Source organism: Hyla sarda, chromosome 1 (assembly GCF_029499605.1).
Source record: "Hyla sarda isolate aHylSar1 chromosome 1, aHylSar1.hap1, whole genome shotgun sequence".
NCBI lineage: Eukaryota > Metazoa > Chordata > Amphibia > Anura > Hylidae > Hyla > Hyla sarda.
Genome location: NC_079189.1, coordinates 300,524,767 through 300,552,366, shown reverse-complemented (window position 1 = coordinate 300,552,366; position 27,600 = coordinate 300,524,767). Strand labels below are relative to the sequence as shown.

The 27,600-nt window shown below is 44.2% G+C and overlaps 1 protein-coding gene across 1 annotated transcript in view; it reads right to left on the bottom strand.

The window, feature by feature from the left end:
* The window catches only part of INSR (insulin receptor), a 140,904-nt gene extending 119,349 nt beyond the window's left edge, over nt 1-21,555 (bottom strand). The window contains exon 1 of the mRNA XM_056518098.1: nt 20,230-21,555. Coding sequence (XP_056374073.1) covers nt 20,230-20,356 — 127 coding nt within the window. The 5' untranslated portion in view covers nt 20,357-21,555. The remainder of the gene's footprint in view (nt 1-20,229) is intronic.
* Nucleotides 21,556-27,600: the final 6,045 nt, after the last annotated feature.

Sequence of the window (27,600 nt, the reverse complement as noted above, 5' to 3'; positions counted from 1 at the left end):
CACAAAGATTCTTGTGCTGCAGGGAATTATAAATTCTCTCAAGTTTAAAATATATATTTACAGCTCAACCATAATATTAAATCAACCGATAGGTGAAGTTAATACAGTAACCCCCCAACATGCGATGGCCCCGACATATGATCAAATCGACATACGATGGCCTCTCAGATGTCAGCATCGACATTTATATGTCGGGGCCATCGCATTAACTGCTATCCGACAGCGCAAAATGCTTAAGCTGCTGTCGGATAGCAGTTTAAGCATCCCGGACAGGTTCACTTACCTATCCCCGCTGCTCCGGGTCCACTTCGCGATCCACCGGTGTCTTGCGCATCTTCTCCAGGGTCCGGGCCTTGCTTTACGGCGTCGTTATTACGTCCTGCGCACGCCGTCCCAGCAAAGTAATAATGTCACCAGAAAGCGAGGCCCGGACACCGGAAAAGATGCGGAAGAACCCGGAGGATCTCGAAGAAGACGCCGGAGCAGCGGGACAGCAACGGGAGCCCATGGGACAGCATCGGGAGCGGTGAGGACGCGGTCCAGAGCGGCGGGGACAGGTGAGTATTAAATGCACTTTTTACACTGCACGGATCCCTCAACATACGATGGATTAGAAGAACGATGGGTCGTTTGGAACGAATTACCATCGTATGTTGAGGGACCACTGAATTAGTATGTGGCACTGGCCCTTGTCGAAGAGTGTTCTAAATAGACAGTTCGTGAACAAACAATTTTTAGGACTTGTACATCGCAGTGTGTCTGCAGGTAGTGGCAGATTGACACTCCAAGCAGGCACATCTAAGACGCACTGGTCCATTGTCAGCACCTTAAACTACGCTGTGGATCCGCCCGTGTGAATGAGCCCTAAGGGTAGGGTTGCACGTGCCGTATTTTGCTGCATATTTGCTGCTGCATATTTTCCTACCCATTGAAATCAGTAACAAAATTAGCTGCCTATTTTGCTACCCATCGATTTAAATAGGTAGCAAAATATGCAGCAGCAAATACGCAGCAAAATACATGACCCTGCCCTTTTGGTGTATTTACATGTACAGTATCCTGCGCATATTTGATGACCATGATTTGAAGCTGCAGATTAAATGCTACAGTGTTCAATGTATACTAAATGACAACACAGCAAAATCTGCAGCTTCAAATCCTGCACAGGATATTGTATGAGTGAATCCATCCCTAAAAGAAAGCCTGTGGCTATATTGTTGCTGTCCAAACCACTGGCAGCATTAAAGGGGTACTCCGGCGCTTAGACATCTTATCCCCTATCCAAAGGATAGGGGATAAGATGTCTGATTGCGGGGGTCCCGTCGCTGGGGATCCCCGCAATATAGCATGCGGCACCCACCTGTTTCTGCTCCGGTATGTCTCTATCTTATATGAAGGATAGCCTTATGCCTATCTCTATCTTATATGAAGGATAGCCTTATGCCTATCCCTATCTTATATGAAGGATAGCCTTATGCCTATCTCTATCTTATATGAAGGATAGCCTTATGCCTATCCCTATCTTATATGAAGGATAGCCTTATGCCTATCCCTATCTTATATGAAGGATAGCCTTATGCCTATCCCTATCTTATATGAAGGATAGCCTTATGCCTATCCCTATCTTATATGAAGGATAGCCTTATGCCTATCTTATATGAAGGATAGCCTTATACCTATACCTATCTTATATGAAGGATAGCCTTATACCTATACCTATCTTATATGAAGGATAGCTTTATACCTATGCCTATCTTATATGAAGGATAGCCTTATGTCTATCTCTATCTTATATGAAGGATAGCCTTATGCCTATCTCTATCTTATATGAAGGATAGCCTTATGCCTATCTCTATCTTATATGAAGGATAGCCTTATGCCTATCCCTATCTTATATGAAGGATAGCCTTATGCCTATCCCTATCTTATATGAAGGATAGCCTTATGCCTATCCCTATCTTATATGAAGGATAGCCTTATGCCTATCCCTATCTTATATGAAGGATAGCCTTATGCCTATCCCTATCTTATATGAAGGATAGCCTTATACCTATCCCTATCTTATATGAAGGATAGCCTTATACCTATCCCTATCTTATATGAAGGATAGCCTTATGCCTAACCCTATCTTATATGAAGGATAGCCTTATGCCTATCCCTATCTTATATGAAGGATAGCCTTATGCCTATCCCTATCTTATATGAAGGATAGCCTTATGCCTATCCCTATCTTATATGAAGGATAGCCTTATGCCTAACCCTATCTTATATGAAGGATAGCCTTATGCCTTTCTCTATCTTATATGAAGGATAGCTTTATGCCTATCTCTATCTTATATGAAGGATAGCCTTATGCCTATCTCTATCTTATATGAAGGATAGCCTTATGCCTATCTTATATGAAGGATAGCCTTATACCTATCCCTATCTTATATGAAGGATAGCCTTATGCCTATCCCTATCTTATATGAAGGATAGCCTTATACCTATCCCTATCTTATATGAAGGATAGCCTTATGCCTATCCCTATCTTATATGAAGGATAGCCTTATGCCTATCCCTATCTTATATGAAGGATAGCCTTATGCCTATCCCTATCTTATATGAAGGATAGCCTTATGCCTATCCCTATCTTATATGAAGGATAGCCTTATACCTATCCCTATCTTATATGAAGGATAGCCTTATACCTATCCCTATCTTATATGAAGGATAGCCTTATGCCTAACCCTATCTTATATGAAGGATAGCCTTATGCCTTTCTCTATCTTATATGAAGGATAGCTTTATGCCTATCCCTATCTTATATGAAGGATAGCCTTATGCCTATCCCTATCTTATATGAAGGATAGCCTTATGCCTATCCCTATCTTATATGAAGGATAGCCTTATGCCTATCCCTATCTTATATGAAGGATAGCCTTATACCTATCCCTATCTTATATGAAGGATAGCCTTATACCTATCCCTATCTTATATGAAGGATAGCCTTATGCCTATCCCTATCTTATATGAAGGATAGCCTTATGCCTTTCTCTATCTTATATGAAGGATAGCTTTATGCCTATCTCTATCTTATATGAAGGATAGCCTTATGCCTATCTCTATCTTATATGAAGGATAGCCTTCTGCCTATCCCTATCTTATATGAAGGATAGCCTTATACCTATCCCTATCTTATATGAAGGATAGCTTTATGCCTATCCCTATCTTATATGAAGGATAGCCTTATACCTATCTTATATGAAGGATAGCCTTATGCCTATCCCTATCTTATATGAAGGATAGCCTTATACCTATCTTATATGAAGGATAGCCTTATGCCTATCCCTAGCTTATATGAAGGATAGCCTTATACCTATCTTATAGGAAGGATAGCTTTATGCATATCTCTATCTTATATGAAGGATAGGGGGTCATATTTTTATTAATGCGCTGGCAGGGGCTAGATATATAGCGCTCTATGCCCCCCCTAATAAACAATTTTATTATACATATGTCCCCCTCACATTGTCCATTTTAAAAAATAAATCGTGATCGCAGGGTTGCGGAGCATGCCGCCCACTCCCCTGCTTAAGAACTTCTGATCACATTGGGTGTCAGAAGTGAGACCCGGTGCGATCAATCCCTCAGCCCCTGTACTACAACCCCCATCATGGAACAGAGTATTTTCCATGATGGGGGTAGTAGTACAAACACTAATGTAACCTCCCCAGCCACCGGCAGACTCCTGCAGTGGGGAATTACTACTCCCAGCATGGAAACAAGTCTGTTCCATGATGGGAGTAGTAGTAGTCCCTCTGCACTGCAGGAGTCTACTGATGTCCCCTCTTCTGAGCATGCTCAGTAAAAATAATGTCCGTTATACCAACGGGCATTATTAACAGTGTATTTTCTAACGTATGTCCGGCCATAAACTTCAATGTTAAAAATAACATACGTTAATATACCCGTTTCTTGTGACGTGCAAATAATCAGTGCATGTCACGTTATTTCTCCCGTCACAACTAACGTACGTTAGTCATGACGGGCTATAACGTGTGACAAAGGGTAAACTAAAAAACCTATTGACTTGATCGCCGCATGCTGGCTATTAGTGGCGGTCACAGGCTACTGAGAACAGCCGGGGGCTGTAGAGTATGCAGCGGGCACGAGTCAGGAGCCTGGTCCATACACTCCTCTGAGCGCCGCCATGCTGGTCAGGTCCGGCCCTGCTTGCCCGAAGCAGGGCTAAGGACCCTGGAAAAATTCACCTGCCCGGCGCTCGGAACTGCATGTCCCGGCCGTCGGGCGATAGGAATTCCACATCCCTGAAATGTCTAAAAAGCAATGAAAAAGTCCCATCAAAACAATCATGGTTCCGATAAAACTTCAGATCACGGCACAAAAAATAAGTCCCATATACGGAAAAATCAGAAGATGACCATTTTAAACATACTAATGTTGGTGCATGTAGTTATAATTTTATTTAAGTAGTAAAATAAAAAAACTATAAAAATTGGGTTCATTGTAACCGTATGGAACTACAGAATAAATATATGGTGTAATTTTTTACCAAAAAATCTACTGTGTAGAATCGGAAGCCCCCAAAAGTTACAAAATATTTTGGTTTCCCCATTACGTTTTGGGTGAAATGACTGATGTCATTACAAAGTAAAATTGGTGGCGCAAAAAACAAGCCTTCATATGAGTCTGTAGGTGCAAAATTGAAAGAGTTCTGATTTTTAGAAGGTAAGGTGGAAAATACAAAAGTGCAAAAAAAAAGGGGTTAAAGGACAACTGTAGTGGAACACTTTTATATATTCCCGTGCCCGGGCCTCAAAAATAAACAAAATAAACTTGTACATACCTTCCTACGTGCCCCCGTTGGTCCGGCATGTAAGAAGCTGGCCAGAGCACCATACATGACAGTGTGCTCAGCCTATCACCGGCCGGTGCAGGATATCGCTGCGGCCGGTGATACGCCGACGGCTCTGCGGTGTCCCTGTCCCCAGGAAGTGGAATGAGGTCAGCACTGCCAGACCGTGAGGCCTGTGCCGGACCAACGGGGGCTCGTAGGAAGGTATGTATACTAGGGATCGACCAATATCGATTTTTTAGGGCCAATACCGATAATCTGTGGAGGTTAGGGCCGATAACTTATACCGATATAAGTTATCGGCTATTTATCCCTTCCCCCCCCCCCCCCCCCTGCGACACTGCTGCAGATCATTGATTTAAAGCGGGCGCTTTAAATCAATGAACTGCAGCGGCTTTTGCTGTGCCGTAGGCCACCGCAGCCACCCGCTTCTCTCCCCCTGCCTGTCCGGGGGTCCTCCTGAGTCCCATCACCGCCACCGCCCCCCTCCCACCGCCGCACCACGCCCCCACCGCGCCGGCTACATTGCCTCCCCCATCCCCGATTTTATAATTACATGTTCCCGGGGCCCAGAGTCCACTTTACATCTGGCTCCGGTGGCGTCCTCTTGAGCTGTCCCTGTGCGCACTGACGGTGACGTCGCGTTGAGGATGTCACTCGTCATTGCGCACAGCGTAACGCAGGACGCATTAGGAGCCAGAAGTAGCGTGGACCCCGGGGCCGGGGCAGTGCGGTGGGGGGTGCGACGCGGTGCAATGCGGTGGGTCGTGGGGGGGCTATCGCGGTGCGGGCGGTGTGTGGCATTATTGGATTATCGGCAAGGTAATTGCCGATACCAATAACGCCCAAAATCGTGAATATCGGCTGATAATATCAGCCAAACCGATAATCGGTCGATCCCTAATATATACGTTTATTTGGTTTATTTTTTTTAGGCCCGGGCATATATAAAAGTGTTCCACTACAGTTGTCCTTTAAAGTTGAAGTGTCAAAGGCAAGTCTAAGCAATGGAAATAGGTGGCCTGGTCTTATGAATGACATTTTCTTTTAAATATGCTGTGGCCTGGTGTTTAAGTGTTGCTTTCCGGGGATATAAATGACACTAGGATGTAGTAATGGCAGTGGCCTTTTTCAGCAGGATAATGGACCCTGCCAGAATTTGTTCAGGAATAGTTTGGATAACATGACTGAGTTCAAGGTTAACTTGGCCACCAAATTCCCCAGAAGCACTTCAATTGAGCACCTGTGGGTTGAGCTTAAAAAAAAAAAAACCGTCTACTGTATAGAGACTCCACCTTACAACTAACAAGACAAAAGGGGTCATCTGAGATGTTTTTTTTTTTATATATTTGACAACCTGCTTTAGTTATAAAACAACAAAATACGCTATATTCACCAATCTTCTGCTTGCAGAGGCCATTATCAATGCTCCGATAGTCCCTCCTGTCTCAATTCACCCCTTGTGATAATGTCCCCGGGGCCTCCTGCATCCAACCACTGGTTACTCAGTGATAGTTGGCACAAGGCCACCTAGGCCGAAGATTGGCTGCAGGATGTGCCACATTGGAGTAAATAGAGGCAATGGTGACTCAGCAAACATAAAACAAGTGACTATAGTGTACTGTTATAGAAATTACAGCTTGCTATGGTTATAAAGTATCTTTAACAACAACATAACAGGAATAGATTGTCTTCTGTACAGCTCCATTAATTCTATGGTACTATCATTTCAACTATATCGAAGTTATTCAGTGCCAAGCTGCCCAAACGGAAAGGTTTCCTGCTTTTCTCTAATGGAATCCGGAATTGGTAAAGCACAAACCCCCACACATACATGAATCTGTATGTCCAGAAAGCAATCTTTAACCATTATGGTTATGTGTATGTTGCTAAATGATTAGCTTCTGACCACTGGTGAAGTCAACATAGCGCCCAGCAGAACTTTCAGCGCAGATCTGTACTATACAGGCTCTTTAAAGGGAACAACTCCGGGTTTTTTTCCAGCCCCCTAAACAAGCACCATTTGGCAATACATGACTTGCAGCAAAATCTGAAAAATCACTTTTAAAATGGTGTGAGCACATTATGAGGAGTAATGTGGGCATTGTATGGTCAGGCATTCTGCCTACCTCCAGGCTTGAATGACATTCCCAGTCCATATTATGTATTCTCTAGCTATCTCCTACGTGCTGGAAACACTGAACGGTGTATGCTCAGCAGTGACTCTAGTCTGCAGTATTGTTATGGTTTTTCTGTGTTTTTAACCCCTTAAGGACCAGGCCAATTTTATTTTTGCATTTTAGTTTTTTCCTCCTCGCCTTCTAAAAAAAATCGTAGTTCTTTTATATTTTCATCCACAGACTAGTATGAGGGCTTGTTTTGTGCAACCAGTTGTGCTGCATAATGCCATCACTCATAAAATGTATGGCGCAACCCAAAAAAATACTATTTGTGTGGGGAAATTAAAAAGAAAACCACAATTTTGCAGATTTTGGAAGGTTTCGTTTTCATGCCGTACAATTTACGGTAAAAATGACGTGTTTTCTTTATTCTGTAGGTCAATACCATTAAAATTATACCCATGATTACATACTTTTCTATTACTATTGCGCTAAAAAAAAAAAAAAAAAATCACAAACTTTTTAACCAAATTAGTGCGTTAAAAACCACTCTATTTTGACAACCTATAACATTTTCATTTTTCCGTATAAGTGGTGGTATGGGGGCTCATTTTTGACACCGTGATCTGTAATTTTTATTGATACCACATTTGTGTACTTTTTTATTTCTTTTTATTTTTTTTTACATTCACCGTGCGGAATCATTAACATTATATTTTAATAGTTCTGAAATTTACGCACGCAGCGAAACCAAATATGTTTATAAAATGTATTAATTTTTTGTTTATTTATTTATTTTATTTATTTTTTTACACTTTTTATGTCCCCATAGGGGACTATTTATAGCAATTACTTGATTGCCAATACTGTTCAGTGCTAGGGCTATGCATATCTGCCAAAAGGCAGATCAGAGCATAAGAAGGAGGGAAGGCGGCGGAGGAAGGTGAGGGGTCCTCCATCCGCCATGTTAGCTGGTTTGATGCCCACAGCCGTGCCGTGGGCGATCAGATCGGCATAAAATATAGCCCCACTGCCGCAAATGCCGTGATCCGAATTGATCCGCGATTACGGATGTCTGCCATTACCGGCAGGTCCCTGGCTACTATCCGCAGCCGGGACCTACCGTGCATGACCCGAGCATTGCTCCGAAGCATGGGATCATGTACAGGACATTTACGTCCTTGGTCGTTAAGGGGTTAAGGACCATAGGTTTTTTTCATTTCTGCACTTTACATTTTTTCCTCCTCACCTTCTTAATTTCAACTTTCAATTTTCCATCTACAAACTCATATGGTTTGTTTTTGTGCCACCAAATTTTACTTTGTAATGACATCAACAAGAAAAAAAAAATATTTGTGGGGCTAAATTGGAAAAAAAAAAAAAAAAAACGCATTTTGTTACTTTTTGGGGTTCTTTTTTCTACGCAGTGCACTTTTTTGTAAAAATTACACCTTATCTTTATTCTGTAGGTCCATACGATTAAAATGATACCCTACTTATATAGGTTTGATTTTGTTTTACTTCTGTAAAAAATTATAACTTTATGCACGAAAATTTGTAGGTTAAAAATATCATCTTCTGACCCCTATCGGTACCATTTTTGTTTTGATGGGACTTTTTGATTGGTTTTTAGAGTACACAAAGTTACCAAAAATATGCAATTTTTGACTTTGGTATTTTTTTACATATACGCCATTGACCGTGCAGTTTAATTAACATTATATTTTTATAGTTCAGACATTTATGCATGCGGCAATACCACATATGTTCATTTTTATTATGTTTTTATATGGAATGTGGGAAAAGTTTTTTTTAAACTTTTAATAAGGAAGGGTTATTGTGTATTTTTATTTTATTTTATTTATTTATTTTTAACACTTTATTAGTCCCCTTAGGGGACTTTTAGGAAGAATCATTAGATTCCTCACACATATCAATATGGTTCCATAGAACCACATTGATCTATGTGCTCTGCACTTTATTGATAAAGGCTTTATCAATGCGAGAACCGGGACAAGGATAGGAACAGAGGTATAACCTCCGGCTACCTCAGCAGTGGATCACTGCAGGGGGTGGCCATCCACCCCACTAGACCACCAGGGAGTGTTTACAGGTTCCTTTAGATGCCGCTGTCAGCTTTGACAGCGGCGAGTCGCCCGCAGTGATCGCCGCATACTGGCTATTGACGCCGACCCTCAGCTACAGGAATCAGCCGGAGGGCCAGCCGGTATGGCGCAGGCTCATGTCGGGAGCCCGCACCATACCCAGTTAACGGCACTAGGACATGTATACATGTCCTTGGTCGTTAACCAGTTAAACACATTAACCCTAATAGTTTAAACAGGAAAAATACATTAGTTCCAGAGCTTTTTTTCCCTTACATAATCTAACTGAATTCATTTTGTCACTAATAAAATTGGTTATAGGTTGTGTAACATTTAAAATTCATTGCTTGAATCGACAGACAATATAAACATTTGTTTCCATTATAGAGAAAGGCACATATGCTTATAGTGGTATATGCCCACATTCAATGCAGTTACATCAGTTTCTTTTGTTTTATGTATCCCATCTATGTGGTTAATATGAAATGGGCCACTCCACTCAGCACATATAAATAAGCAGGGCACAATTGTTCTGAGAAGTGAACTTAACCCTACTAGTGATCGGGGTCACAAGGAATCATATCAATTGGCCCCAGAAAGTTAAATGGGCACTGTCACCAACTTTTTTTTTTTTTTGATATGTTGTAGTACATATGTACCACAACATATTTCTAATATAGTTTCATTATTTTTTTTTTTTTTATTATAAGGGTGTAATTTACATTTGAAAACCGGCCATTAGGGGTCACCCTCCTAGTGGCCGGCTGCAGCCTGGCGTGACGTCACGCCTGAAAAAGGACTGATTTTGGCCTGGCAATCAGTCCTTTATCATTTAGGCTGCTCTCGCTCCCTGCCTGTCAATCAGACAGGCGGGAGCGAGCGCATTGGCTCCCCGGCCACTGGCTGTGAGGCCACTCCTCCCGCACATCGCCGCCGCTGCTGTCCCTGCACGCCCGCTGCCGGTAAGTATAACGGAGGGAACAGGGTTTGTGATGGAGGGAACGGGGTATGGCAGGGCGGGGGTTTGACGGAGGGAACAGGCTAGAGGTGCCTCCAGCTGTTTCACTACTACAACTCCCAGCATGCCCTGACAGCCAATAGATGTAAGGGCAAGCTGGGAGTTGTGGTGGTGAAACAGCTGGAGGCACCCTGTGTACATAAACTAAGGGCGGAAGTCCCCCCCCCCAGCAGGCATCAGTGACGTGGTGCCTGCTGGGGAAGTCTGCCTGGTAGTGAGCACACTACCAGGCAGAAAAAGTTATTTTTAATATAGTAAAAATTAAAATTAAAAGCAGGGAGGGGGTTAGGGATAGATTGGCAATAGGCAGGGACAGAAAAAAAAAATAGGATGGTGGGAGCTACCCTTTAAATAGATTTGTAAATTATTTCTATTAAAAAATCTTAATCCTTCCAGTACTTACCAGCTGCTGAATACTACAGAGGAAGTTGTGCAGTTCTTTTCTGTCTGACCACAGTGCTCTCTGCTGACACCTCTGTCCCTGTCAGGAACTGTCCGGAGGAGAGGTTTACTATGGGGATTTGCTCCTACTCTAGACACTTCATAAAATGGACAGAGGTGTCAGCAGAGAGCACTGTGGTCAGACAGAAAGGAAATTCAAAAAGAAAAGAACTTCCTCTGGAGCATCCAGCAGCTAAGTACTGGAAGGGTTAAGATTTTTAAATAGAAGTAATTTACAAATCTGTTTAACTTTCTGACACCAGTTGATTTAAGAAAAAAATTCCACTGGAGTACCCCTTTAAGAGTTTCTCTATGTGCTCATAATAAACTGTATTCCTAGTCAAAAGACTGTCTAGGATTGTACCAAAAGCCAACATATAGCCCAGCCATAGGTTACCAGAGTAGATGACAGCAACAGTCAGGTGACAGTGATGCTTCAAATGTCACATGTAGCAGCCCTACCCTTATATTAGGAACTGAGCTACTAGCAACTGAATGTGCTCCTGGTATGCGTGTCCAGGAGAAATATTATGGATGCTTAAATTAATATATATGTACAATAAAAAAAGTTTTGTACCAGTTTAAAGGGTTTTCTTTAAACCCATTTGACCTGATATAGCTATATTATTTGCTTGGCTCAGTTCACATTGGCCCAGATTTATCAAACTGTGCTAGAGAAAAAAATGGAGTTATTTTCCCACAGCAACCAATCACAGCTCAGCTAACAAGCTGTGGTAAAGTGAAAGTTGAGCTGTGATTGGTCGCTGAGGAAAAATCGTTCCATTTTTTTCTCTCACACAGTTGGATAAATCTGGGCCATAGTGTTTATGCATTTCCTTTTTAACTGTAATATGTTTTTGATGTTTGATATGTTTGATGATGCGACCGGTGATTGGCTGTGTGCAGTATGACTCGCCGAGCACCGGCAACCAGGAAGAGGATTGTGGCGGAGACCGGAGTGGGTTACCGGAGGCCCCGGGGAGCGAAGGAAGGTATGTACCTCATTTTTTTTTTTTACTGCCAGCAGTATGGAGGACAAATTTTCCATCCTGGAAAAGTAAAATGAAACAAAAAAAACAAAAAACTCTAAATAGAAGCAGGGACTATATCCATTGTAAGGCCATGTCCACACTGTAGAATTTACAAGTGGAATATTCCACTCAGAGTCCCATTGATTTTAATAGAATTCTGCTGCACTGTGCAGGTGGTGGAATTTCCATGTCAGAAACCCCAATTCTGGCATCCGCAAAAAGAACACACGTCTATTCTTTCTGCAGATTCCGCTCGGAAATGCACTGCCGTCAATCAGACGTCTCATTTCCGAACAGTCTTCGTGCCCGTTGGAACATAAAAAAGATCACAGGCAGACATTTCGCACATTTCTCATCGTGTGAATATGTCCGAATTTCTAAGACTGAATTCGGCACAGAGATTCCGCTGCCGCAGAGTTCTATTGAATTCTACTGGATTCTGACACGTTATATACATGGTGGAATTTCCGTGCCAGATGTTCCGGCACAGAAACGCTGCTTTTTTCCGGGTCCGTGGAAAGAATGAACACTCATTCTTTCTGCGGACTCCGCACAGAATGCATAACAGTCTATGAAAGGGTGCATTCCTGTGTGGTTCTAATGCCAGCATATTTATGCTGGCAGCCAGTTTGCGGAATGGTCTGCACAGAAATTTTCTGTGCGGACATTCCGTAGTGTGAAAATAGCTTAAAGGAGTAGTCCGGCGCGCACTTTTTTCCTTTTATCCCGTTCGGGCTCCAAATAAAAGAAAACACACTTTCTCTTACCTGCCAACGAGCCCCCGGAGCTCCGGTACACTCCGGTACAGGTGTTCGGTCCCCGGGCTGTATTCTTCTTACTTCCTGTTAGCCCGGCACGTCACACGGAGCTTCAGCCTATCACCAGCCGAGGCGGGACATCGCTGCAGCCGGTGATAGGCTGAAGCTCCGTGTGACGAGCCGGGCTATCACCGGCCGCAGCGATGTCCCGCCTCGGCTGGTGATAGACTGAAGCTCCGTGTGACGTGCCGGGCTAACAGGAAGTAAGAAGAATACAGCCCGGGGACCAAACACCTGTACCGGAGTGTACCGAAGCTCCGGGGGCTCGTTGGCAGGTAAGAGAAAGTATGTTTTCTTTTATTTTGCAGCCCGGACGGGATAAAAGGAAAAAAGTGCGCGCCGGAGTACTCCTTTAAGTATGAAAGATTGATCAGTCCTTATAACATTTCTCAGGTCATCACCCTCAAAAACATTTTGGCCGCATACATACTTAAGTAATTTACAGTTAAATCCACTTAGAGGAATACCAAAAGTACCAGAAAGTACACTAATTCACAGAGGGGTACACACTTTAAAATGTAACTTTTAATCAGACGCGTCTAAAACCAATCATTAGCACAGGCCCCACAACAAAAGCCAGTAGTTTGGGTTGACATCAGATCTAAAATGTATAGACCACACTAGATGGAGGTGTGTCTATATGGGGGATAGTGAGGAGAGCAGTGGTGCACATAGTGCATATATCACCCTTAAACACCCTATCGGGGAGATGTAGTGTAGACTACCCCTGCTCCCACAGGGACTGTCGGGGCACTCGCCCTAAAAAGAGCGACCCCTGCCCCGATATATCCCTTGGACTGCGCCCTATAAATCCCTGGCAATATAATACATGCCCTTGCTCTGGTATATCCGACGTGTTTCTACCACATCGGTGGGTTCCTCAGGGGTTAACCAGGCAACTTACATAGAATCAATATTCCCAATATACAGTTACAATAATATCAAAAATTATCAAAGTAAGGGCTATCACCAAATAGAAATTACAAAAGTATTTACAGTTTAAGCAATACCATGAGTGTACCTACAAGTAAGCACCTATCCAGTTCAGGCAATACTGGTGCTAATAGTATTGGTAGTCTACTGGCAGAAAATGCCAGCAGATGGCTACTCACGGTTACCACGGGTTGCCGCAGTGGCGTTATCCCCAGGTGCACTCCAACAATGGTGGGCAGCGCACTCAGCCGATCGGTGTCCTGGCTAACTTGCCGCGGACACCCACGCTATACTTATGAGTGTCTGAAAGGAAGCCGCGCACGCATCACAGGCCGCCGTGCGTCACTTCCGGTGGTGACGTCTCACCTCCGGTGACGCATATCTCAGCGACTCGCTCGTTGCTAGGCAGCGCCAGGTAAATACCAACAGCGCTGTCTGCAACTGAAAACATCAAGGTATTTAGCCGGATCTAGCGGTAAAGCGGACCAAAATAAATATGAATATAAAGGTGCGGGGTAAGAAGTATTAGAATACATACTTAAGATTAATAAAGCATATGCCAATACAAAACATAAAACTGTTCTCAATAACAACACTGGCAAAAAGACAGAAAATGTTCTCTGTATCTTTCAATGGAATTGATCTACAAAATCATTTAAAGCACATGAAACAAGCAATCACTTAGCCTTTCTGTAGATTTTCTGCTGCAGTACTGAATATAAGAACACATTGGCTCTCATTTACTATTGCAAACCCGGCATGTTTTGTCGGCTTGTGCGCCAGACTCTGTCGCATTGCGCCAGAAATTCTGTCTGCGACAGGTTTTGCACCAGAATTGGAAAAAAAAAAAAAAAAAACAACTAACTCTCCATTTTGCTAAGAAAACCCGAAGAGGCGTGGCCGCCGGGAAAAGGGGGCGTGGTCTCCGAAAAGGGGCGTGTTCCCTGACAAAAACCCAACATATTTACTAAGGTTTCCACATAAAATGTGGTGGATTTGAGCTGAGGAAAACCCTATAGATCAGAGCAGGTTTAAAAAAAGCAAAGTGTAGGGAAAGTGGAAACTGTAGGGAAACCTTAGTAAATACCGTGGAAAATTAATTGTAGGGAATTAAAATCCACAAAGAAACCTACACAACACTCTTAGTAAATGAGGGCCATTGCTTTTTGCACCTGATCACAAAAAAAAAAAAATCATCAGGTGGAAGGTTCAACCACTGGGTTCCACCTCACTAGACACTGCTCACAATCCTCCACCTGCACACTTGTATAGGTTAGACACAAAGCAGCCAACCCCTTTAAAGGGGAACTCCGGTGGGAAAAAAAAAATGTCTTAAAATCAACTGGTGCAAGAAAGTTAAACAGATTTGTAAATCACTTCTATTTAAAAAATCTTAACCCTTCTGGTACTTATCAGCTGCAGATACAACTACAGAGAAATGTGTGAAGTTCTTTCCAGCCTTACAACAGTGCTCTCTACTGACACCTCTGTCCGTGTCAGGGACTGTCCAGAGCAGGAGAGGTTTTCTATGGGCATAGGATTCTAATCTGGACAGTTCCTGACACGGACAGAGGAGTTAGCAGAGAGCACTGTGGTCAGACAAAAGAAATTCACAAAATTCTCTGTTTTATACAGCAGCTAATAAGTACCGGAAGGAGCAAAAAAATGTTAATAGAATTAATTTACAAATCCGTTTAACTTTCAGGCATTAGTTGATTTGCACACATTTGTTTTCTACTTGTTTCCACCAGAGTTCCCCTTTAAGTTTCTGCTTTTACTAACAGACTCTACAGTGCAGACTTACGCAAGCTACATTACAGTTTAAGGCAGTGAAGAAGTGATTGCCACAACAACATTGGGCTCATATGACACCGTGTTGAAATCATTTATCAACATGTTGGGAAATCATCTCTATCTGCTATTTTCGTTGTTTGTACACGGCTGTTGGCACTGTTTTCTTGTGCGACTTTAATGCCCATGTACTTTATTAGCCTGTGTTCACACAGACAAAAAAGAGTGGTTTTTAAACACAGAAACCAAGCCAATTTCCAATACAATAACCGTGCTGTACACTTTTTCCTGTGTGGTCTCTGTTTGAAGCCCCCCATTAAAATGAGTGGAAGCTTCATGACAGAACCCTGCTGCCCTATAGAGGCTCTGGGAGAAAGACAGAGCACACGGGCCAGGTTTTTGCCCATGTGTATATACCCTTATACAGGCCATACACAAAGCTTCAGACCAGTCACAGTTGTTAAAGGGGTACTCCGGTGGAAAACTTTTTTTTTATCAACTGGTGCCAGAAAGTTAAACAGACTTGTAAATTACTTATATTAAAAAATTTTTTATCCTTCAGGTACTTATTAGCTGCTGAATACTACAGACAAAATTATTTTCTTTTTGGAACACAGAGCTCTCTGCTGACATCACAAGCACAGTGCTCTCTGCTGACATCGCTGTCCATTTTAGGAACTGTCCAGAGCAGCATATGTTTTCTATGGGGATTTTCTCCTACTCTGGACAGTTCTTAAAATGGACAGAGGTGTCAGCAGAGAGCACTGTGGTCATGATGTCAGCAGACAGCTCTGTGTTCCAAAAAGAAAAGAATTTCCTCTGTTGTATTCAGCAGCTAATAAGTACTGGAAGGATTAAGATTTTTTTTAATAGAAGTAATTTACAAATCTGTTTAACTTTCTGGCACCAGTTGATTAAAAATATCAAAAAAGTTGCTGCTAGGGCCTTTTTTTTCAAATGTTTTATTCTGGTGGCTCTGAAAGCCTAAAAAGGAGTAGTCCAGTGGTGAACCCAGTGGTGAACAACTTATCCCCTATCCTAAGGATAGGGGGTAAGTTTGAGATCGCGGGGGTCCGACCGCTGGGGCCCCCTGCGATCTCCTGTACGAAGCCCCGACAGCCCGCGGGAAGGGGGCGTGTCGACCTCCGCACGAAGCGGCGGCCGACACGCCCCCTCAATACAACTATGGCAGAGCCGAAGCGCTGCCTTCGGCAATCTCTGGCTCTGCCATAGAGATGTATTGAGGGGGCGTGTCAGCCGCCGCTTCGTGTGGAGGTCGACTCCCGCTATCTGGCCGGAGAGCCTGGCCCCCGTACAGAGAGATCGCAGGGGGCCCCAGCGGTCAGACCCCCCGTGATCTCAAACTTATCCCCTATCCTTAGGATAGGGGAAACGATTTTCACCACTGGACTAGCCCTTTAACTGCTGGCACAAAAAAGCCTAAAAAGCTTTGGCATAGTTTCATCTGGATCTGAAAGCTTTCAATACTTTGTCGGTCTCTGTATTTAACACATTGCAATAACTGGAGTACAAATAAAATAATGTGTCATGTTTGCAGCTGTAAAAGTCATTGGAGGAATCATACAACTCTACACTGAGATTGACTTGAAGCTTACAATAGGTAACAGAAGCCAAAAGGGGCAGCCCCTTACTTATAACTAGCTGGGGTCTCAATTCCATTTGGATAAAGCACCCACAACTTTCCCAAAACAAACCTTTGGCAATTTCCAGCTCATGATCTGATCCATACAAGAGCCAGTGTGGGCTAAACCCCAAATATATAGAAAAACAAAAACACATTAAACTGCATCCATGTATTACTGTATGTCACGGATCTGCCATAATATATGTGCACAGATGACCAAATGAGAAGTCAGCTTTTTCTTTTCTCTATATCAGTGTTCTCCAACCTGCGGACCTCCAGATGTTGCAAAACTACAACTCCCAGCATGCCCGGACAGCCAACGGCTGTCCGGGCATGCTGGGAGTTGTAGTTTTGCCACATCTGGGGGTCCGCAGGTTGGAGAACACTGCTCTATATGGTCCTGTACTGTCTTCCTTATTTCTGTTGACAAGATCAGAACTAGATGTTACAAACCGTTCATAAATAAAATGTTTTGTTTTTTAGCTGGAAGTCCGCCCGGAAAACACAAGCAGACATTCTGCAAATAACGGGCACTGGCAGAATGTGCGCCGGGTGGCCCTGTGTGTCTGCTCATAGCAGAACCCGACAGATTGTCTATGCTTAAACAGTATCTCCATACCTGCTGGCAGAAAGTAGAACTATAACATACGACCATGTTCGCACACAGTAATATTGGACAGTTTTGTAGCTGTAAAACGCCTGTGAAATTAGGTTTTATTAGTAAAAATGGCAGATTTTGTTATAAAGTGTTCCATTGATGTCAATGGGAAACCAGCCAATAGTGATAAATGTTTTTTTTTCCCCAAAGCCATTTTTTTTGTTGTTCCCCCCCCCCCCCCCAAAAAAAAAAATAAAAAAATTACCGAGTATGAAAATTGTTCATTTATAATAATCTGCCTGTACCTTGGTATTCAAACCACATAACATTTAAACCTTCATGAAAGACAGCTACAAGCAATCCGATTGGTTGTTATCCTCAGCACAGATAATGTTCAACTATTTTCTGAATCTGGCTGCCTAGTGAATGGTTTGGGTTTTATCTTCTTCTCTCAGTAAAAATATCCAGCATTGAAATGATTTTTAGTTTGTAAGCTATTCATTTTTTTTTTTTCCCCAACAAATTTCCATAGTTTTTTTTTTTTCTCCATGGCTTTAAAATTTCTGGAAATTATCTAACCTAACCACTCCACAGATGATGTATGAGTGACAGCAGCTTATTCCTGAGGTGAAGCCATTATTATTTATGCCCATCAGTCATATCCCAGCATAATAGTTAAAGAAACAGCCAGCTGGGGACATGTAGTTGTGCCAGTAGGGTTACTGTCGGGGACATGTAGTTGTGCCAGTAGGGTTACTGTCGGGGACATGTAGTTGTGCCAGTAGGGTTACTGTCGGGGACATGTAGTCTGTGCCAGTAGGGTTACTGTCGGGGACATGTAGTTGTGCCAGTAGGGTTACTGTCGGGGACATGTAGTTGTGCCAGTAGGGTTACTGTCGGGGACATGTAGTTGTGCCAGTAGGGTTACTGTCGGGGACATGTAGTTGTGCCAGTAGGGTTACTGTCGGGGACATGTAGTCTGCGCCAGTAGGGTTACTGTCGGGGACATGTAGTCTGTGCCAGTAGGGTTACTGTCGGGGACATGTAGTTGTGCCAGTAGGGTTACTGTCGGGGACATGTAGTTGTGCCAGTAGGGTTACTGTCGGGGACATGTAGTCTGTGCCAGTAGGGAACCAATCGGGGACATGTAGTCTGTGCCAGTAGGGAACCTATCGGGGACATGTAGTCTGTGCCAGTAGGGAACCTATCGGGGACATGTAGTCTGTGCCAGTAGGGAACCTATCGGGGACATGTAGTCTGTGCCAGTAGGGAACCTATCGGGGACATGTAGTCTGTGCCAGTGCGGCACCTATCGGGGATATGTAGTCTGTGCCAGTGCGGCACCTATCGGGGATATATAGTCTGTGCCAGTGCGGCACCTATCAGGGATGGGAGATATCCAGCATGAGCCAGTGAGGTACCTCTAGGAGATACCCAGCATTTAACAGTGCAGCACCTATGGGAGATATCCAGTGTGTAACAGTGCGGCGTCTATGGAAGATATCCAGTGTGTAACAGTGCAGTGCCTATGGAAGATATCCAGCGTGTAACAGTGCAGTGCCTATGGAAGATATCCAGTGTGTAACAGTGCAGCGCCTATGGGAGATATCCAGTGTGTAACAGTGCAGCGTCTATGGAAGATATCCAGCGTGTAACAGTGCAGTGTCTATGGAAGATATCCAGCGTGTAACAGTGCAGTGTCTATGGAAGATATTCAGTGTGTAACAGTGCAGTGCCTATGGAAGATATCCAGCGTGTAACAGTGCAGTGTCTATGGAAGATATCCAGCGTGTAACAGTGCAGTGTCTATGGAAGATATTCAGTGTGTAACAGTGCAGTGTCTATGGAAGATATCCAGCGTGTAACAGTGCAGCGCCTATGGAAGATATCCAGTGTGTAACAGTGCAGCGTCTATGGAAGATATCCAGCGTGTAACAGGGCAGTGTCTATGGAAGATATCCAGCGTGTAACAGGGCAGCGCCTATGGAAGATATCCAGCGTGTAACAGGGCAGTGTCTATGGAAGATATCCAGCGTGTAACAGGGCAGCGCCTATGGAAGATGTATAGCATGGAACAGGGCAGCACCTATGGGAGAAGTATAGCGTATAACAGGGCAGCACCTATGGGAGATGTGTAGCGTGGATCAGGGAAGCGCCTATGGGAGATGTATAGCGTGGAACAGGGCAGCACCTATGGGAGATGTATAGCGTATAACAGGGCAGCACCTATGGGAGATGTGTAGCGTATAACAGGGCAGCACCTATGGGAGATGTGTAGCGTATAACAGGGCAGCACCTATGGGAGATGTGTAGCGTGGAATAGGGCAGCACCTATGGGAGAAGTATAGCGTATAACAGGGCAGCGCCTATGGGAGATATCCAGCGTGTAACAGGGCAGCACCTATGGGAGATGTGTAGCGCGGAATAGGGCAGCACCTATGGGAGATGTGCAGCGCCTATCGGGGTTTGGAGAGGCGGCGTCCCCACAGAAGGCCCCGGCCCCTCCCCCGCTGTTTACCATCTCGACCGAAACCAGCCGCGGCCTAGCAGTAGGCGCTAAGCACGCAGCCTCGATTTTGACCGCGCCAGGGGGAGACGGCCTTCTTCCCCCTGCTCAGACCGCGGCTCATGTGCGGGGACTGTCCGAGCAGAGGCGCTCCAGTACGTTATGTTGCCGGGTTTAGTCACCACGCATACACACATCCGCCCATGTTTCGTAAACAGCAGGAGATTTATGCAATCGCCGTCCGTTCTATAAACTCCGCCATCATATAGTCCTGATCATACACTTACACTGCTGTCAATCGCGATCCTTATTACATCACACAGATAGCACACACACCGCCACATGACAGATCACATCGTACTCACTTTTTCCATTGCTTTGACCGCACAGAACGAGAATGACAGTGAGCACTGCCAGGAGAGCGGACCAGCTGGGTCTACGTACGGGGTTATTATTGGGGTGCCCCACACCCCCAATCACATCCTGTCCCATGCCAAGCCTCGTCCCGGCGGCTCCCAGCACACTCCTGTCTTGTCTCCCGACAATTACTAGACAGCCCGACTCGATGGTTCCCAGCTCTGCCCTATTTTATAATGTGGTTCTTCCAGCTGACATACTGTGCCAGCATGATGGGCCGGGGACAGAAGCAGCTAGCAGAGGGCAGATGGTGCCCACCAAGATTCCCCCGATCAGGCTTCTTCAGGAATGAGCAGATGTTTACGTGCAGCCCCAGATCGTCTCCAGATCTCCGCTTATAAACGATCGTTTCCTCTCACACGGTTTATTTCTTTTTTGTTATTTCCTTCCCGGAGGAGACAGGAAAATATAATTTTCTTCAAAAATCCATAAAAAGATCCAGAATATGGCTGGGAAAAAAAGAACTTCCTGGAGCAGGAAACGTAAATGCAGCTTTTCTTTATTCCTAAGCAGAAAGCCTCACAACAGCCACAATGCGGGGCAGCGCTGCCAGAGGCATGTGTGAATTCTTCTCTGGGGCCCAGTGCATGATCCTCCAAGACACGGTCACCTAATATGTCTCCAGCCCGGAGGAGACGGCGACAAAACCGCGAGGTCCTGACGAGCCGGCCGCTGCTAGCCGTTCACACTGTGCGCCTCGACCCACAATCAGCCAAAAGCGAGAAAAATGCGCCCGAGCCCTGAAAATTGTCTCAAAACCTAGACATGTATTACTAGTTCTTGCAAAGTCTCTCCCCCCCCTTTCCAACCAATATCCAACCAGTAAACAAGAGCTGTTAGTCAGCTGGGAGAGGAGGGAAAGCTGGCGGAACATGTGGTGTGGAGCGGCTCACACTGGAATGGCGCCTCTCGGAGTCTACAGAGCAGCGCTTCTCTAGGACAAGTCACTTCACTGCGAATGCTTCTGTGAGGAGAATGCTCGTGGGCACGGCGCCATGAGACACGTAAACTAACGCCATGCCAGTATACCACACAACATACACAATGAGCTTCCCTATAAACCACAGCTTCCTTAAGCTTTTCTTACTAAAAGCGTGACTAAGGGCATGTTCACACTCAGGAGATGTAGCGCAGACATTTCTGTCACTAAATGTCAGTTTTGTGGGGTTGTCAGTGTTGGGCACGAATATTCACATTTCGAATTTTTATTGCGAATATATTCGCTATATATTTGAAATTATGAATATTCGCTTTTTTTTCTGCATATGTGAATATTTGTATATGCGCATATACGCATATGTGAATATTCGCATTTTCCTTCTTTTCACTTGTGGGCCAATTAGAATGATGCACTTGTCAGAACATCCCTAGCAATCAATAGTAAAGTTGCCCACCCCTCACTGTTTTCTTCCTCGAATATGCGAATATTCACATATGCGAAAATCGCGAATATATCGTCTATATATTCGCAAAATATCGCAAATTTGAATATGGGCAATGCCGCTCATCACTAGTTGTTACAGCAACAAACACATACATTTCTACCAGGTCTATTCTCCGCCTGAAATGAAAGGCCAATACAGTGGTCCCTCAACATACGATGATAATCCGTTCCAAATGGACCATCGTTTGTTGAAACCATCGTATGTTGAGGGATCCGTGCAATGTAAAGTATAGGACAGTGGTCTACAGCCTGCGGACCTCCAGATGTTGCAAAACTACAACACCCAGCATGCCCGGACTGCCAACGGCATGCTGGGAGTTGTAGTTTTGCAACATCTGGAGGTCCGCAGGTTGAAGACCACTGGTATTGGAGGTTATACTCATGTGTCCCCGCCGCTCCCGACCGTCACCGCTCGTCACCGCTGCCCTGGATGTCGCCGTCCATCGCTGTCGCCGCGTCCCTGGGGTGTCCCCGACGCTCTGGCAAGGCCTCTGCTTCCCCGGCATCCTTGCTCTCTGTCGCCGCCATCACGTTGCTACGCACGCCGCTCCTATTGGATGACGGGACGGCGTGCGCAGCGACGTGATGACGACGATGGAGAGCGTCGACGATGCAGGGATCCCCAAGAGGACCCGCCAGAGCCCCAAGGACAGGTAAGTGATCGTCAGTGGACCACACGGGGCAGTCTGCGCTGCCGGATAGCCGTTTATGCTTCAACATGCGATGGCCTCTGAGAGGCCATCGTATGTTGAAATGATCATATGTCGGGGCCATTGTAAGTCGGTAGGTCCAAAGTGTCAACGGGAGTGCGGAATCCCATAGAAGTGTATTGGCCTTTCATTTCAGGTGGAATTCCGCCATGTGAATAGACCCTAAGGCATGATCACACTAGAAATATTGCATGAGCACATTGCAGCACCCATAGATTTCATTGGGTTTTGCGGCTATCAGTTGACGCGTTAAAATTTCCGACAAGGATTTGGGTTCCGTCGGAAAATTGAACATCTTCAGTCTTCCGGTGGAATATGCCAGAGATGTTCTGTTTGTTAATCGGACAGCGATAAGGTCTGCGGAAAATTGCCGAGAATGTAAGCACTGATTCCCGATCATTTCTGCTGGAGCTGGAAAATCGCGGATCCACAGAGGAATTCCAAAAAAATTCCCTCAGTGGCCATGTTCACATCCATACCCGTGCTTCCACTCAGATTCCGTTCTGCCAAGCTGGCAGCAGATTTCTTGCAGTTTTGCAGATTCCACGAATTTTAAATGGAATTTGTGCTGAATTTATGCTGACTTTCTTTGGCGCAACACACAGATTCTGGACGGAACAGAGTCCCATTAACTTCAAGATCGCTCCGATGGCCATCAGTTAAATGGTTAAATGCAGTGATCAATAGCGATAACGGCATTTAAACATTAAATGCTGGTCATCCCTGGTGTCTAGGCGTTCCATTGGCTTCCCTGCGCTGTAATCACGGGGTGCCAATGAGTTGCTGGGGAATCCCAGGGCCTTACCTGTCCCTTGGGCTTCCATGGATCAGCCATTGTTGAAGCCTGCCTTAGGCAATCAAGTACCAATTACATGGAACAATGTAATGCAATAGCATTATATTGATCTACATAAGCCATCTACCGATGGCTTATAATAGACCCCTGGGGGGGGGGGGGGCAAAAATGTTTTAAAACATGTTTTAAAAAATATAAATGAACCCTAATATAATTTAAAATCACTATGGCCCTCATTTACTAAGAGTGGAGTGTAGGTTTCTTTGTGGTTTTTAATTCCCTACAACTTATTTTCCACAGTATTTACTAAGGTTTCCCTACATTTTCCACTTTCCCTACACTTTGCTTTTTTTACACATGCTCTGATCTGTCTGGTTTTCCTCAGCTGAAATCCACCACATTTTATGTGGAAACCTTAGCAAATATGTTGGGTTTTTCTGAAAATGTCGGGAATACGACCCTTTCCGGAGACCACGCTCCCTTTCCTCGGCGGCCACGCCCCTTTTTGGGTTTTCTTTGCAAAGTGGAGTTAGTCGGGTTTTTTAAATTCTGGCGCAAATTCTGGCACAGACAGAATTTTTGGCGCAATGCAACAGAATCTGGCGCCCAACCCGACAAAGCATGTCGGGTTTGCAATAGTAAATGAGGGCCAATGTGTGTGTGTGTGTGTGTATGTATGTATGTGTGTATGTGTATTTTCCAGCATCACGTCCAAACGGCTAAAGATATTAATATTAAACTTGGCACACATGTTACTTATATGTCAACAACAAACATAGGATAGGTAATTTAACCCTTACTCAACCCCATTTGACAGGGGCGGGGTTTTTGTTTAACCCCTTAAAGGGGTATTCCGCTCCTAGACATCTTATCCCCTATCCAAAGGATAGGGGATAAGATGTCAGATCACCGCGGTCCCGCTGCTGGGGAGCCCCGGGATCCCCGCTGCGGCACTGCGCTACCATTACAGCACAGAGCGAGTTCACTCTGTGCGTAATGACGGGCGATACAGGGGACGGAGCCGCGTGATGTCATGGCTCCGCCCCTCATGACATCACGGCCCGTCCCCTTAATGCAAGTCTATGGCAGGGGGCGTGACGACCGTCGCGCCCCCTCCCATAGACTTGTATTGAAAGGGGCGGGCTGTGATGTCACGAGGGGCGGAGCCGTGACGTAACGATGCTCCGACCCCTGTATTGCACGTCATTACGTGCAGAGCGAACTCGCTCTGTGCTGTAATGATAGCGCAGTACCGCAGCGGGGATCCCCAGCAGCGGCACCACGGCGATCTGACATCTTATCCCCTATCCTTTGGATAGGGGATAAGATGTCTAGGGGCAGAGTACCCCTTTAAGGACCAGGGTTTTTTCCGGTTTTGCACTTTCGTTTTTTCCTCCTTACCTTTAAAAAATCATAACCCTTTCAATTTTGCACCTAAAAATCCATATGATGGCTTATTGTTTGTACCACCAATTCTCAATTCTACTTTGTAATGACATCAGTCATTTTACCCAAAAATCTACGGCGAAACAGAAAAAAAAAATCATTGTGAGACAAAATTGAAAAAAAATGCCATTTTGTAACTTTTGGGAGCTTCTGTTTCTACGCAGTACATTTTTCGGTAAAAATGACACCTTATCTTTATTCTGTAGGTCCATACGATTAAAATGATACCCTACTTAAATAGGTTTGATTTTGTCGTACTTCTGAAAAAAATCATAACTACATGCAGGAAAATGTATACATTTAAAATTGTCATCTTCTGACCCCTATAACTTTTTTATTTTTCTGCGTATGGGGCGGTATGAGGGCTAATTTTTTGCGCCGTGATCTGAAGTTTTTAGCGCTACCATTTTTTGCATTGATAGGACTTATTGCACTATTTTGGACTTTGGAATTTTTTTGCGTGCACGCCATTGACCGTGCGGTTTAATTAACTAGATATTTTTTATAATTTGGACATTTCCGCACGCGGCAATACCACATATGTTTTTTTATTTTTATTTACACTGTTTTTTTTTTTTATGGGAAAAGGGGGGTGATTCAAACTTTTAATAAGGAAGGGGTTAAATGATCTTTATTCACTTTTTTTCCTTTTTTTGCAGTGTTATAGCTCCCATAGGGAGCTATAACACTGCACACACTGATCTATTACATTGATCAGTGGTTTCTCATAGGAAACCAGTGATCGATGATTCTGCCGCTTGACTGCTCATGCCTGGATCTCAGGCACTGAGCAGTCATTCGGCGATCGGACAGCGAGGAGGCAGGCTCCGGCTGTCCTCCGGCTGTCCTGTAAGCTGTTCGGGATGCCGCGATTTCGCCGTGGCTATCCCGAACAGCTCCCTGAGCTAACCGGCATACTTTCACTTTAGACACAGCGTTCAACTTTGAACGCCGCGTCTAAAGGGTTAATAGCGCGCGGCAGCGCGATCAATGCTGCGCGCTATTAGCCACGGGTCCCGGCCGTTGTTAGAGGCTGTGCCCCCTCGTTATAGATCGGGAGCGGACTCATGACGTACCGGTACGTCATGAGTCCTTAAGGGGTTAAGGACCTGGGGCGTACAGGTACTCCTGTGGGAATTTCGGTGGCACCCATATCGTCGATCACCGGAAATTAGGGTGATCGGGTTTGTTAGGGTGTCAGTAGAATATGTCACGAAAAAACATTCTCGGAATCAGATGGAAAGGTAAAAGCATCCCAGAGTTATTAATAGATAAAGTGACAGTGGTCAGATTTGCAAAAAAGGGCTGCGTCCCTAAGGTGAAAATGAGCTGCATCCTAAAGGGGTTAAAAACCATGTTGTAAAGATTGCAAAAAAAAAACAGTACAAACATGTGAATCACAACATATAGGGAGGATTTATCAAGGCTTGCATGTCAGTTTTCTGTCCGCCAATTTTTTGCAAATGCCTCAATTTGGTCAGTAGTTTGTTACTTTCCCTGTGGATTTGGACCAAATTTATTTTTATTTTTTTTATTTTTTTATGATGTCAATTTTCTGGTGTAAATACTGAAACTACCTCCATGTGTTTTTTACAAGCTTTACAAAAGTCAGACCCAAAATGGGTGTGTGATGCATGCCATTTGATGGCACAGATATTTTTGGTCGCTAACAATAACCAGTATGTGTGATATTAAAATCTATCAAGTAGGTTGTTTTATGCAGTATGGCTATGTTCAGACTAGGCAATCCGGTGGCAGCTGCTGCCAACTGAATTAGTCATCTTTAGGACCATGCGGACATTGCCACCTCCATAGACAGCAATGTATTCTGTGCAGATTCTGCCAAAAGATTGGGTAAAATCATTCTTTTGGTCCACCACTGAAATGCTGTTGTGTGCACTGTGCAGCGAAATCCCATTGGCAGCAGTGGGAATCTGCTTTAGGCTAGGTTCACATGGTAGAATGTGTGGATTCCGCTTGGCAATTCTGCAAGATTTACAGATTGTGTTTAACAAGAATGCCCCCATCTCATTTACATGGTGGATTGCCACTGTGGAAATTCTGGATTCTGCAAAAACATTAAACCTGTCAATAGTTTTTGCAGAATTCTGCACAGAGCCATATTGAAGTAAATGGGTCTCCGGTCAGAATCTTTGTGTTGAGCGCACAGAAATTCCACATAAATTGTGTTAATTAACTGAAAAAAAATCCGCAGCCAGCTTTGCAGAATGGAATATGAGTGGAATCACAGAAATTCTGCTGTTTGAACATAGCTTTACAGTAATTTACAAGCTGAATTTCACTAGAAAATTCCATAGTGGGAACCCAGTTTTAGTTTAAGGGTATGTTCAGACTGAGAAAATTCCTCAGTGGATCCAGGTCATTCAAAATGATCCAGAATCGGTGCTTCTGTCTGCGGCTATTTGTTGTGGACATAAGTTTCGTTCTATTGACATACAGGACTTCTCTGGTGGATTTCGCCAGAATATTGAGCATTGTTAATCTTTCACTGGAATCCAGATCCTTGTCGAAAGTTAAGGAATGCCCATCAATGAGAGTGTGCTGCAAGGTAGAATCCCTCATGGATATTCTGTGCAATAGTATTAACAGAGCCTAATTTATATTGATTTTAATGTGAGTGGCATAAAAAGCGTGGTATCAGAAATATGCTGTTTCTGTAACTTTCAAGTACCAGAAATATAGATGATTGTCGGCATGTATAAAAACCATCAGATGGCACTCACCACTTCAGAAAATATGTAGGTTTATTGGGACAGACTGGATGAAGATATAATTTGTGCTACACAGAGCGCTTAAAATTCTTTAACTCCTTAAGGATGCAGGACATACCTGTGTGTCCTACGCCTGCTCCCCTTCTATGATGCGTGCTCAGGAGCTGACCCTGTGTCATAGCAGGGTGGTC